Genomic DNA, 14532 nt, shown 5'->3' on the forward strand with positions numbered 1-14532 from the left:
ATTATAATATAAATACCATGAAATTATCAGTACAACTTCAATAGTATCGAATGTCCTTTGGTGAATGAATGTGGCGAACAGCCGCATAAAAGCTGGCAAATTTAATTTTACATTATAGTTTTTCAATAAATTTGTTTTTAGGCAAAAATGTTTTTGTTGTTGGGAATTTAAAAGTATCTTGCAATGGTGAGGAACAAACAGCGTAAGAGCCCATGAAAACGCACGTTGCCAAAAAATTAAAGAAAAGAAGAAGGAAAAGATCGCTCTTCCCCAGTTTGCCAGCTCAATGCCACTCAATAGTAGGACCCATAGTTTATTTATATTACCATTTTAACCTTTCTATGGGGTCTACTTCGTGTCCTTTAACCCTAGAGGTTCTCCGCGTTTTGGTAGCTCTTTCGTATTTCGAACGTGATTGTGGTCACGTGATATGACACGTCACCTGTTACCCTTCGATGACGCAACGCTGTCTTTCCTCTTTCCGTGTCGTTTTGAATATTGAGTATTTTCTTTTAAGTTTTATAATTACTATAATTTAGTTTAGTTTTATTATCTCAAATATGATTTGTTGATTTTATTATGGGCAATTCTCCTAAATAAAACAATTTTCAAGTTTTAGTCACAAAAATAAACCACAATGAAGAAAATGACCAAAATGTTTAATTTAATAGGTAAAATAACCTTAATACCCTATATATATAAATAAATAAAAAATAAAAAAAATAAATTTGTTTTTTCATAGTTTTAGATTATATGTTTTCAAATACAAATTTTTTTTATAATTATTTTTTTGAAATTGTTTTTTTTTTCAAAAAAGTTATTTTTTCAAATTTTCTTTTTTGTAATTCGAAGATACTTTTCGAAACTATTTCTAAAATTTTTATTTTCAAAATTTTAATATTTTTTTTTTATTTTATAAAAATTTAAACCTCAATCTCAAATCCTCACCCCTTAACTATAAACCCTAAGGTTTGGATTAGTTAATCTTAAGGGTATAAATGTATATTTACCTCTTTAATAAAATATTTTGGTCATTTTGATCTTTAGAATCTATATTTGTGACAAAAACTTTTTAGTGCTATCATAGGATATTTCTCTTTTATTATTTATAACTATACCCTCTTATTAGCTATTTAGTTATTTGAATTTATAAATGGAATAATTATTTATAAACATATGCATAAGTTTTGAAAAATATTAATTTGTATTTTAAATACTATATAAATTGTTTGATGTATGTAAACTATTAATACATTATAATATTTTATCATGCATTTTACATATATTTTATTTAAATAACATAAACGATTGAAATATCTGCATAATATCTATTTTTTCTTTGTAGTAAGAAAAACTTTACAATTAATGTGTGATTGTTATATATATGTGTGATAGTATAATATTTAGATAAAATTTAATCACAATAAATATTTTGATGAACTTTAATTAATATTAAATAGCCTTTGTAAGATAATGTAAAAATTAAAGTAAATATAATGAATTTAACTAATTTTATGTAATATTTTATTTATTTAATTAATAATGTTGAGAATCTAAAGTATTAGAGTTGTCTACTACTTGATCTTATCAATTATTTATATCTATCTTATTAAAACTCAAGTACAAAATTGGAGTGTTTGGAGACTTGAATAGGACTTTTAAAAATTTGGAGTGTTTGGAAACATGGATTGCAGTCTTTTAAAAAAAAATATTTTTGTTTGAAAACAAGGATAGTAGTATTAAGAAAAAAAGTAATGGGCTTATGTTTTTTTAAAAAATTGAAAGTTATCTAGGCCACTTTTAAAATATACCAAAATGGGTCAATCTAATTCCCTAAAAAAATTTTTTCTAAACTAACCATAAAACAAAATTTAAACTTTATATACATATTTCAAATCAAAATAATAATTCAAATTTGATTTATATCAAAAATTGATTCAAAAATATACATATATTCAAAAATGGATTTTTACTAAACTATTTTTCAATAACCATTATAAAAAAATATTGTCAATATATATAAGAAAAATATAATACAAAGCCCAATTTGAAATACCAACTCAAATTATGGTTTTCATATTTCATATTAAGTTTTAAAAATATAATATATGTAATTATTTATATGATGGTATGTATAAAATACTATTAATTATATGATTACTTATATGATGGTACATATAAAATACGATTAATTATATGATGATAAAATACGATATATAATAATGACTAGGGATGGGCTTTTGGATACCCATACGGGTTTAGTTCTGATCGGTTTGTATTTTGGGTTTTCGGGGTCAAAGATTTCAGCCTTATTAGAATGTTTCTAAATTTTGGTTTGAGTTCGATTTGGATCTTTGCGGGTTTGGTTTGAGTTTGGATAACTAATTTAAATTATTTTTAAAGTCTTAAATCATTATATATTTTAAATTTCTCAAAATGTATAAATAAAATAATATATTACGTATAAATTTGAATAACATATGTCATAATACTTAAACTTAACATATCAATTGGCTTGATTTAAAATTTTGGATACGAAATCAATAATTATTTTAAGTATTTTTGGTGATTTGAGTATACTTTAACTATTTCAGATATTTACTTTTGACTATCTATATATATTTTCAAGTATTTAAACCAATTTAAAAGTATCATTTTGATGTTTTATATACGTTAAATCTAAAAATAATTAATATATATAAGTATATAAATCTATTTTTAGATAAATTCGGATACCTAAATACTTCGGTTCGGATCAGATTCGGTTCTCTAAATAACAAAATTTTGAATAATTAGAATATTTAATCAATTTATGTTTGGGTTTGGTACTATATCTTTGGATCGGTATCGGTTATGTTCTTCGGATTCATTTTTCCAAATCCTAATAATTACATGAAAAACAAATATCAACATATTTTTCAAAATATACACCCGCGCGCCTGCGCGGGTCAAAATCTAGTTGTAATTAAGCTTGTATGATCGTATAATGTATTACAATATATTACAATTTATTTTTTGGTATAATAGTTAATATTTTTGTTTTTAGGAATAAAATCAAGACTAAATTATTTAATTTGAATGAAATAAAATATATATAGTGATTCCAATATTAAAATTACTTTGTTTGAAGAAGTGCACTTTTGGGATTGTAAGGATCAAACAACATATTAGAAACCACCTATTTAAAATATAATTTGTCTACATAGAAGTATATACATTAGAGTAAGCACATCAATCAAAATCAATATTTTTTGAGCACATAAATCAAAATCAATACTTTTTGTTAATTTACAATCATGTTTTTGGTAAATAAATCAAAACAATAATTTTGATTACTTTATATGGTATATAATTATACTTTAGTGATATTGACATAGATATATATATATAGTATATTTTAATATAAAAATTTATTATTGACTATTCCTACTCATATGATTCTTTTAATATTTGTATATTTTCTGTAACAAAAATTTTAATGTGAGAATTGTTAATTCAAATTACAAAATTAAAATATTAATTTCTCTATAATTTATCATTGGAAAATTTGAAATTAACATATTTTTATATAGTATATAATTTAATTAAATGATATTGATATAAATATATATAATATGAATATCTATTAATGAGACTTCATAAACATACGATTTATGATCATTTTTTTTTTTGCTTGAACAAATAAAAGTTAAGACATTGATCACAAAATTTTAGATGTGAGATAATTACTATTTTTAGTAATTTATAGTCGTTCTAAAAAATTTAAAATATAAAATATAAGAAAAAATCTATTTTTTATTATATGCTTAATATGATTGTGTAATTTTTTTAATAATATAAAATTAAACAAAAAAAAAAAGGATAAAAAGATGGTTATCAAAATATATATTTGAGGTCGGAGGCTCGGAGCAACTACGGTCTGGCCAACCTTTCTTGCTTTGGACTTATTGATGGTTGTCCAGAGATCCGTCTTGCTTGCTGATACTACGGTCCCAAGGTTTTAACCGACTAAACGCTTTTCCAACCATCAATAAGACGTCTTTGATTAACCCACATCTGAAATCAAACGTTTCACTGTTTGAGTACCGTTTCCCGTTCAAACAAGAATGACATGGGAAAGTTGGAGTTGATCGAACCTCCAGCATCATAGTACCCTCCTGCCAAATGTGGGTAAGAGCTCCCTGGAAACTTGCCATCGTTCAAGCAAGAATCTCCCCGTCAAGACCCGTTATTCCTCTCTGGGAGTTTTCCGGCTGGATCATCAAAACATTTAAAGAGAAGAAACTTAGTAACATTTACATTCATTTAGTAGCTAGTAATGAATTTAAAATTGATCAAAACTGATTAGCTTACATATTTGGGCATTGAAAAACTTCAATGCCACTGGAATTGCAATGGTGCTATTGTCTTTCGTTAATGGTGGAACGTTGTGGTCGTGAGGCAGAGTCTTCGACAGGGTTATCGCTATGATGCAGGACACAGACAAGACTCCTCCAAGCCATAGTTGGTTTGAGAACCCAACTTTCCTTCATTTCCAGAGAAGGCTGTGTCAGTGGCGTCAGCTCAAGTTCCTCAATCTCCGTCATTGTCCTATGATTATGCATAATACCATTATTATAATTTTTTATTTTACTTTCCTTTTTGTTTCATAATTTTTTGCTTTTAATTTCCTTATTTTTATCATAATGTTTTCTTAAACTATATATATATATATATATAATTTTGATATTTTATTTAATAACTAATAATGAATATATTTTTTAAAGAAGATATTTTTTAAAATATTTTACCTTAAATAATATAGTAAAAATAAAATAAAACAACAAAAAATATTTTCTATATATATGTTTAGATCAAAAGATTAAAAGTGGAAACAAAATATTTTTAATAATATAAATCAACCATCAACCCATCTGCTTCATATATTGATCATTTAATATCTTCTTAATGTTACAACTAACTTTAAACTAAATAACTAATAAGAATTGATAATTTATGTTTGTCAATAGATTCAAAATATATATATGCTAAAATAATACAATCTTAATATATTTTTAATATTTTATCAAAAGGATACATAATAAATGACAAAAATTACAAATATATATTTAAAAATATAAAATAAAAATGAAATTTTAATAACATTTAATATGATTTTAGCTATTTAAAATTCAAATAGTTGTAGTAAGAATTCAACTCAGTAAACACCAAAAATAAATAAGTAAATCAATGAAATTTTTAAACCTAGATTGCATATATAACTAAAATAAAATATATTATTTAAACACTATTTACATATGATATATATATATATATACATGTTTTCACATAAGATAATATTTATAAATAAATTAAAATAACTAATAATTGTTATAATGATATATAAATATATTAATTATTTTATATATATTTAAATATGTGCTGGACAATTGTCTTTGCTATCAACTGCATAAACACAATATGATCATACTTGCGAGATACTACTTTCCCCTCGGTATTGAGTTGTTGCTTCCTTCCTCCATTTTTTAGATACATTTTACATCTCGTTCGATGCCTCCTCAACCCACTTGCTTCATGCGAGTGAGAATACCACGCATACTCATTCTTGCAATGATTGCATACAGCTTTCATATCTCCACTGGTTTTTCAACCACAGTGAAATCCTTCCACACGTCAGACCTTTGCCTATTCTGCATGTCTTCCAAATCGATTTCAGCTTCGTCCAACTCAACTTCTTCCAAATCATCATCAAAATCCGGTATCTCCTCTTCAATCTTCTTCTTATTCTTCTGCGACTGACTAGAGGACCCCTTGTTTTTTCGCGCCTCACTAGACAAGCCCTGAGTTGATGCATTTCTTCTTCCTCCCCTAATCACGGCTTTCAACGGAACCTTCGTCTGATTAGAAGCCCTTGCAGACGAGCCACTACCACCATCTAGAGTGGATTGTAACATGGGCTTCCGCGTGGCTGTTCCATAAGTTGTTTGTCTCTGAGGCTTGCTTAATCGGGTTGGGGGTGTGATTTCAACATAAGATTCTTCTTCTGAATCGACAAGACTGATGAGCTTTCTTTTCCTTGCTTGCTTCTTTCCCTCATTAGCACCATCGGCTCTCAGATCACCAATCTCATCTTCTGCAGCAAGTCTGGCCATGAGTTGTTGAGTCCCCAAGTCACAGGTAGCTGGATGCGAGTAGTCAGTATTCAAAGTGAACTGCTCTTCTGAGTCGTCTCTGGATCTCATGGTCTCTCATGTTTTGGTTGTTGCTTTTTTTTAGATAATTATTTAATTGTAAGTTACGGCTTGTGACCTAATACGTGACTAAGTGGAGGTAGGTTTTTTTAAATTTGTTACTATTTTTAATTAAATTTTGAAAAATTAGTTACTTAAAAATTAAATTTTAAACGTGCTTGAGGACAAGCAACATTAACAAGCAACATTAACATTCTCAAACGTGCTTGAGGACAAGAAGCATTAACATTCTCAAACAACAAGCAAAGACAACATATCAAGTTCAAAGAAAGACAGCGAGAAAATGAGTTCTAAGCAAGACAAGCAAGACTACCAATGTAATAACCCTCACGAGCAGAAATAATTTTGGTCGAGAAAATTCTTTAAGATGAGTTTGACGATTGGTCGATCAGAATTAAAAATAAAAATTGACCTGGTGAATTATTCTCGACGGGACTGTTTCGTGGCCAAAATACCCACTCTTGATAGTTCTGGTCGAGTTTTAATTATTATGGTCAAGTTTTATTCAAGCTGGAAGATTTTCTATAAAAGCAAGACAAGATTCAATGGACGAGAAAACATTTGGTCGAGAACTGGCTAGGAATAGTTTGAGTTGCTTGTTAATTTAAATCAGTCATGTGAGTTGCACCAGCTTGTGTGCTTGCTTTCTGGCTGGACCAGTCATGTGCCATGCACCTTCTTGCCTGCCTTCTTGTTGAATGATCAGTCATGTGCAAGGCACACCTGCTTGAAGTTTCTTTATGGGAGGGAAAGGTCAGCTGCTTGCTGATGGAAGGAATGAAACAGCTCACCACATGCTCCCCTCAGCCTTGCCTTGTGTTTTGTGAAACCCTCACCTGAAGTAACTTCCTACCATATTTAACTCTTTCTCCACCAGTTTGGTCGTGCATAAACCTGTGAGAAACACAGAAAAATCAGAGAGAGAAGAGAGAAAAGTGACAGAAAAATTCAAAGAAAAATTCATGAAAAATTCAGAAAAAAATTCAGAGATGAGGAGTGAGCTTGGACGACCCTTTCTCACCATCTTGTGACTTTAATCAGTGAGTATTTGTGTGGTAAAGAGTTGGAGATTTGGTATCCTGAAGTTGAGAATCACCCATGTTCTTCAGCCTTTGATTTTAATCGGTAAAGATGTAAGTTGTTGTGTGGATCAGTTTTATGTGAGCATTTTTGTTGGATTGACTGTGATTCAGCTTTGTTCTGATTGAGTCCGACCTTTTCTTGATGTGGTACTGATCAGGTTTGGCGTGGCTTCATCTTAAAGTGGAGTATCAATTGAGTTCAGACAGTGTTTGATTTGAACCGGTAAACTGTTTTGCCTTTTGATCCAGATCAGTTTAGATTGTAACTAGCTGGCTGAGTTGTTGTTCTTCCTCTCTGGATTAATTTCTTAATCCCTTGTGTGGATTTATATTAGTTCAGTTCATGGTCCCCTACCATCTAGACAACTTAGCTGAAACGATTTATGTTTGAACCGAACTGAAGCTGCCTTGAACTTGCCTTAGTAGCTGTCCTGAATCTTGAACTGTGGGGTTGAACCGGACTGATTAACCTTTGTTCCAACCGTTCTGTTATTGGTACAGATGGTCAAGGATAGTGTTCGGATCAGCCGGATCCTTGTGGTGATTTTAAATCAAGAATATTCCAGAAGCCGAGTGTGATTAGCTTGAGCTCGAGTATAGTCTTCCTTAGCCAATCTCATGGATTTAAAGGTGAGTCTAGATATATGGTTGATCAATACTGAATGTAGATGATTGATAGGCTTTGTCTCTTGATCAAATATTGAATTGGTGAAGTGTTTACTTAGTGTAAACACTTACTAAATATTTATGAATGATCACAGAGGTTTATTCCAAACCTTAGTACTTGTTCTCAAGTACTAATACATATGTATAGTATTAAATATATAAGTATAAATCATGTGAAGTCTTATTGTATACTCACTCTCCCGAAAATTCCCGCATTACCGTGAATTGTTCCTGCGATACGGAACAAGGTCACGAAGACATGATGATGGGGTCGCACCCTGGAGGCCGTGTAACTGCATGCAGCGTTAGATGTTCGATCTTGGAATATCTAATGGTGATGATGGTTATATTTATTTCCCCGCTAGGCATGGTTAGCCTTGGTGGTTTTCCGAGTTTAGTCTATATATATATATTATAAGTATGAGTGAATGGTGGGTGTCATGGAGATGATGTTTAAGATAAGATTCACATCGATGGAATGATAAAGGCTTATATATGTATTTTTATTAGTTATGGAATATATTTCCACTGCATACAAATGGAGTTGATTGCTTGAGATATTATTAATATATGTTGGGGTGCGGGACTAGGCTCACTGAGTAAATTAGTTACTCATGATTCATTTGTGATGCAGGTAACCAGTAGACGGGAGACCTTACTCTAGGACGGAAAGGAACAACATTAGCCAACGGTAGTTTTATTATCCTTGCAAAGTCGTTTTGATATTTCTTATGTATAAGATTTGTTGACCCAAAACCTCGAGGTTAATTTATAACAAATTTTGTAAGATGATTTTGAATGATATATAAATAATGTTTTTTTTTAAGTACGGATCCATATGATATTAGTCCTTGTTCGGACGAACTAACTATCATGTATTGCTTTCTCGGGTTGAAAAGCCTAGAGTGGTATCCGATAGGAGCGTTGGTGTTCTTTGATTGTTGGTTTAAGGCGATCGGAATTATTCTAATAACCTCAGATCGACCATCGAGGAACATCGACCGTGTCATTTCCGGTCATCTACGATTGGGGGTGTCACAACCAAGACAATGAGTTCTCCTATCTATACAAGCAAGACAAGCAAGGCAATGAGTTATCCTGTCTATACAGCGAGTTCTCCAATTAATTCAGCGAGTTCTCCTATCAACCCAGAGAGTTCTAAGCAAAACATCAACTAAATTTGACTCAAACCGAGACTAAGCTAAGCACAATCACACTCACATCAAGAACCGAGACTAACCTGAGGTCCTAAAGCTGCTCATATAAATGGTAGGCTGATGTGCTGACGCCTTCTTGGTCACCATCACTCCAAGAGCTCGAGACAACACATATTCATACGCGTGACACAAACAAAAAGAAAATACATATCAGAGATAACACATGAGACTACAATGCAACAGAAGACAGTAAGACACTAGTCTTGTCTTAACTTTGCAGTGAATCTACACGCATAGCTTACGAACAATCACCCTTAAAATACTCAGAATGATTTTTCATAAGCTATGCAGCGAAGATTCACCGAACTAGTTCAACACAAGACAATAAGACATCGAGCTCTTTTATCAATGCTTACTAGTTCTGCGTAAGAAGCACTAACCCGAGGTCCTTTAGCTGTTATATTGGAATGAAAGTCTTAACTCCAAAGAGGAGAAGAAGATGATGGAACTGTCGCCTCCTTGTTCACCATCACTCCAACGCCTCAAAACAACCCACAAAACAAATACAACACGACTATGAATTAGTGAATTGTCTCAAGCACAAAGCACAAACTACAGATCGCTAAACTCTAATGTCTCAAGCACAAAGCACAAACTACAGATCGCTAAACTCTAATGTCTCAAGCACAAAGCACAAACTACATATCGCTAACCTCCAATGTCTCAGACAGAAACCACAAACTACATATCGCTAAAGACACAAACAGACAATAACTCAAAGACATAACACAAACTACATATCGCTAAGCTAGATAAGTACCTTTTAGATCTTGTTGATCTTCTTATTACATGGATTTAACATAACGCTTTACTAATTTAGCTAACAACCTGGAAAAAATACAAGAGTTAGAGCAAAGATTTAAGTAAAAAAAAACTTAATTTTTTGTCTGAAATACTACATGCATGTTCGATGTGTGGAGTTTGGAAGCTCATGAGTAAAAACCGCCGGCGTCGGAGCTCAGGTGATGGAACCGTCGTCGGAGCTCAGGTGATGGAACGAAGACAAAGAGAGGCTTCGGTGGTGGAACGACAAGGAAGAGAAGCTCAGGTGATTCACTAGATTGATCAAAACAAAATCAAAATCAAGTTGTTAAAAAAATAACAGTCATATAATGTCCGATCTGTGAAGATAAGAAGAAGAAGCTTACAAGTTGTACATGCATGTCCGAACTGTGAAGCTTAGAAGCTCATGAAGAGACATCGAAGAAGAAAAATCGACTTTGTTGGAGCTTTCTCTGCTTAGCTTCTCTGCTGAAGATCGAAGACTATGTGGTGAGCACTGGACATCGAACGGCCGCCGTCAGAGCTCCATTTCTTCACGCGGTGAACTACATCGTCGTCGCTTTCTCTGTTTTTCTTTTTCTTTTTGTTTTTTCAAGTGAAGATTGAAGAGGCAGAACCACAAATGACGAAAGGCAAGCAGGATCTAGGGCATCCCGCGGTTCGCAGTGGACCGTCCCGCATCGAGCCCGGTACCAACTAAGCCCCATCCAGCGAGGCCCGCTATTTTGTGGGTTGTAGATTTCTCGGCCCAAACCCGCCCCACACCAAACCCTTACAAGTCCATACCCGCGGTCCAGTACATCAATTGTCATCCTTATAGATAGGCATACAATTTTGTTTTATTCTGATAATTAGGGTTTTGGTTAGTTTGTTTGACCACACTTACGAATTGAACTAGAAAATTTTGGTTCAATCTTCTGTTATTTGATATTCTAAAATTATGGTAAATTTAACTTTTTTTGTTCCAGTTAAATTTATGTTTAAACTGATTTTTTTTTTTATTTAAAGTTGATTATTTTCAATTAATTTTGGTTAGTTCAGTTCATTTTCTCGGTTTGTTTGCGTAATTTTGATCAGAATCAGATTAATTTTGTTTTTGCCTAACCGAAACCACCGACGGGACCGACTACTAAACTGAACAGACTTATAACCGGTTCTGAATTGAGAAGCAGACAATTTGGGTTCAGTTCGGCTGGGTATGGTATATATAGATCCCAACGCTAGGATAACGAAACGATGAAGAAGAAAAAGAGATGATCATCCAATACATTACTGTGTAAAGCTCACAGTTTCATCAGAATCGTTGAAATGAAGAGTATAAATAAAATAAACTTCGAGAAAATCACTTAACAGAATCGTTGAAACAACCTTAGAATCAATGAAGAGTATAATTTACAGGTGAAATGAAGAGTATAGATCCAGCAAACTCTTTTCTCATATTTATGTTCAATAAAGTCCCAACATTCTAAGTTCCATTACATGACTCTGGTCAAGGTCAGGAACATTCTTGCAGTCTCGGTCTTCCACTATATACTCCTGATACAGAAAGACAATGTTGTATATCAAGGAAACCAATCACAGTAAGTAAATAAACAAGAGAAAAATCTGCACCTTTGTGAGTTCTTGTTTGGCAAGAACATGGTAGTGCCGCTCATTGATCCTTTGACCACATATAATTGCGATGAAGAACCCATAAAGTAGTCCTACCAAGACAATGGCCAAAACTGCAACATAAAACAGACTCATTGGATATTGAGACCCATATCTCAAAGATGATGGTAGAAAGCGAGAAGAGGTGTTACCAGCTAATGTGTAGAAGCCATAAGGATGTTCCTCATAACCGAACATCTCACGTAGTTCTTCACCGTAGAACTTGTAAACTAGTAACCCCAAGAACGCTACAACCTGTTGAGACATGAAGACTTTATTCATCAATATAAATTCATTGACTTAACTTCACACAGGTATCATCCAAATCCAAATATACATAAGGGATCTCATGTGTGGGTTTATGAATGCAACATTAAACAACAGATTTGGTCAAAACGAGAGTCAAGAAGCAGATAAACATGGTAAAAGAAAGTGTATTCTAGTCTACATAGGAGAACAAGTAATGTACCATCTGGACAGTGATGAAAATGAAAGCATGATCTCTAGCAACGAGGAGCTGAAATCTCAATCTCAACCACCATCTGTCAGGAGGAACATTGGCTCGGAGTTTGAACACAGCTCTACACTCTGTACAATGCGAAAACGCAAAACCTTCCTGAAACATAAACCAGCATTCAGAACAGACAAAAAAAAAGAAGAAACTTGATAGAAACTAGTATATACCTTGGTGGAGCGCCAGTTGTCGAGACAAGATCTGTGAACGTACTTCTGAGTACCTTTACAATTGCACGGACCAATCAGATCTTCCCCTGCAAATGCAACCATTTACAACAAGAATCAAAGTCGTTTTCAGTTATGAGATCAAGAAAGCCTTGTTCATACCTCCAACGTCTAGGCAAATTCGACATTGGGGTTGATCTACAGCAACGAGATGCCTAGTTTCGTCGTCGTCATCGTCATCATCACCACTCTCAGCTATCTCTACAACACGATCACCCCTTTCCGCTGCTACGATTTCGTTGGTGGATGTGGATTCGTCGAATAGAATCTCTTCTTCGTTCCTCCGGTCATCATCACTAGGCACTAACTGCATCTCTTGAACATTCTAAAATATCTTGAAATCAACAAAATTCTCAATCAGAAAACTCGATCTAGGGTAATTCTCAAAGGAAGCTTACACGAATTCAACCAATTCTCGATGATTTTCTTCGAAGCCAAGCATTGCTTGTAGTTCGCTCAGCCTTTGCTTGGTGAACTATAGCTGCGAATCAGAGTGGTGGTAAGGATTTATTTGATTGTCTCGATCAATTCATCACTATGTGTTCAATACAGAGCCGACGACGACGAAGATCTTTGAGCTTTGAGAGAGATGAAGATGATGAAAGGAGATTTGATTGAGATCAGAAAAGAAAAGTCTGAGGGGCGAAACTGGAATTTAAAAATATGTCGATCTGTTAGTGACACGTGGTTTAGTAAACCGATCGGTTGGAAGAACAGATCGAATTTAGAAAAAGTAGCCGATCGGTATTTAGCAATAATCCATATTGAAACTAAAAACCGAGAATCCCGGTTTGTGGGATCCTGTTTACTCCGGTCTACCGATTCATTACTACTATGTGTTGAACACAGAGACGACGAAGATCCTTGAGATTTGAGAGCAACTGATTGGGATTGGAAAAGAAAAGTCTGAGCGCAAAACTGGAATTAAAAAAAAACACGTGGAGAGCATGTGACTGAACCAAGAAGCGATCGAATTTACAAGTCGCCGATCCAAACTGTATTGAAACCGAAACCGGAAACCGAGAATCTCGGTTCGGTTTACTTCCGAACGCCAGGACTACTGCGATTGTGAGTTTTCAAATTAAGCAAACATGGGTGGTGCATTTGTTAGTCCATAATATTTTCTTTTGTTTGATTATAAATTTATGCCTGGGGACCTGTGGCCATTTTTATTATGTAATTTATTATTCAGATCTTTCATAATATTATAGATATAGAAAGTTGAGTTTGACTGCAGTAGACTCCTTGAAAAGTAATAGTTACACTTCTTTTATTGATGTTTAGTTTCATTCCTTGATAATGCAGATGATTCACCAGGATGGTTCTGTTGTTCAGACTTTTAGTGTTTAGATGTAAACTCAGATTAAAACTTCTCTCTCTAACAAACGCTCTCGTCCATCTCTAACATCAAAGCCGTGAAACCCTAACTCCGGTCCGGCGGTGCCGGTGCCGGAGGCTCCTCCTTTCCCCTCATCTCCTTTTTCCTTTGCTCTCTTCTTTTCTGTCTTTCATCTGGTCTCCTTGCTCGTTGATTCTGGGTTAGTTGGGATTTTCCCGGCGGATCTCCGGATCCGTTGGCGTCGCATTCCGGCTCCCTCTGGAACAGCGGCGAGGCTGTGGTGGCGACGAAAGAGAAGTGGGTCGGCGTTTAGAGCTTGAGGATGAGCAAGATCTGATTTTCCCTTTACAGATCTGTGGCGATTCCTAACCGGTGGTGGCGCGTGACTCGGTGTGATGAGTTCTCCGTCATGGATCTACCTTCGCACATGGAGGTGAGACTTTCGGAGGCAAGGATTGACGGCGAGTGAAAGGTGGTTTGTCTTCTGGTTTTCGGGGATAACATGTACCGAAGGTCTGCGACGAAGGAGTGGTCGACTGGAGGAGCTTACCTTTAAGGGGTACGTGGTGGTGGTTCGACATCCCAGCGCCGGCGAAAATCAATTTAGTCGGTGGTCCGAGCCCCACACCGCTGGAAACTTGGATTCACAGTTCCGGTTCGTGCTGGCTACCAAGGCTCGATCTTTCATTCCGGATAGGTTTGTCCGGTTTTATGGCTGAGGATCAGCACGTTGAAAGCTGGTGGTACAAAACTAATGCGGGAACACGCCTAAGGTGATGATGTTGTTGGGTCAAGTTTATCAC

The 14532-nt window shown here is 34.1% G+C and overlaps 1 protein-coding gene across 4 annotated transcripts; it reads right to left on the reverse strand.

The window, feature by feature from the left end:
• Window positions 1-11302: 11302 nt before the first annotated feature.
• On the reverse strand, window positions 11303-13026 carry LOC125609561 (E3 ubiquitin-protein ligase MARCHF2-like). 4 transcript variants are annotated; one of them, XM_048781057.1, is made up of 7 exons: window positions 12789-13026; window positions 12493-12715; window positions 12334-12419; window positions 12119-12265; window positions 11802-11904; window positions 11611-11723; window positions 11303-11535 (listed from the first exon to the last, which is right to left on the reverse strand). In XM_048781057.1, the coding sequence occupies exons 2-7, from the start codon at window positions 12701-12703 to the stop codon at window positions 11446-11448; spliced, it is 750 nt and encodes a 249-aa protein (XP_048637014.1). In that variant the 5' UTR covers window positions 12704-12715; window positions 12789-13026; the 3' UTR covers window positions 11303-11445. The 4 variants fall into 4 exon arrangements, with proteins under 4 accessions (XP_048637014.1, XP_048637015.1, XP_048637013.1 ...); XM_048781058.1 differs by having other exon boundaries at window positions 12493-12724; window positions 12800-13000; XM_048781056.1 differs by having other exon boundaries at window positions 12800-12986.
• Between the last annotated feature and the right edge of the window lie 1506 nt (window positions 13027-14532).

Source organism: Brassica napus, chromosome A5 (assembly GCF_020379485.1).
Source record: "Brassica napus cultivar Da-Ae chromosome A5, Da-Ae, whole genome shotgun sequence".
NCBI classification, from domain to species: domain Eukaryota; kingdom Viridiplantae; phylum Streptophyta; class Magnoliopsida; order Brassicales; family Brassicaceae; genus Brassica; species Brassica napus.

Excerpts from the sequence above, each read along its gene's own strand:
- LOC125609561 (XM_048781056.1), bottom strand. The coding sequence starts at position 12,832 with ATGCTTGGCTTCGAAGAAAATCATCGAGAATTG. Across the intron at positions 12,266-12,333 it reads ACAACTGGCGCTCCACCAAG|GAAGGTTTTGCGTTTTCGCA; the intron begins GTATATACTAGT and ends TTTATGTTTCAG. Across the intron at positions 11,724-11,801 it reads TGGCTTCTACACATTAGCTG|TTTTGGCCATTGTCTTGGTA; the intron begins GTAACACCTCTT and ends TTTATGTTGCAG.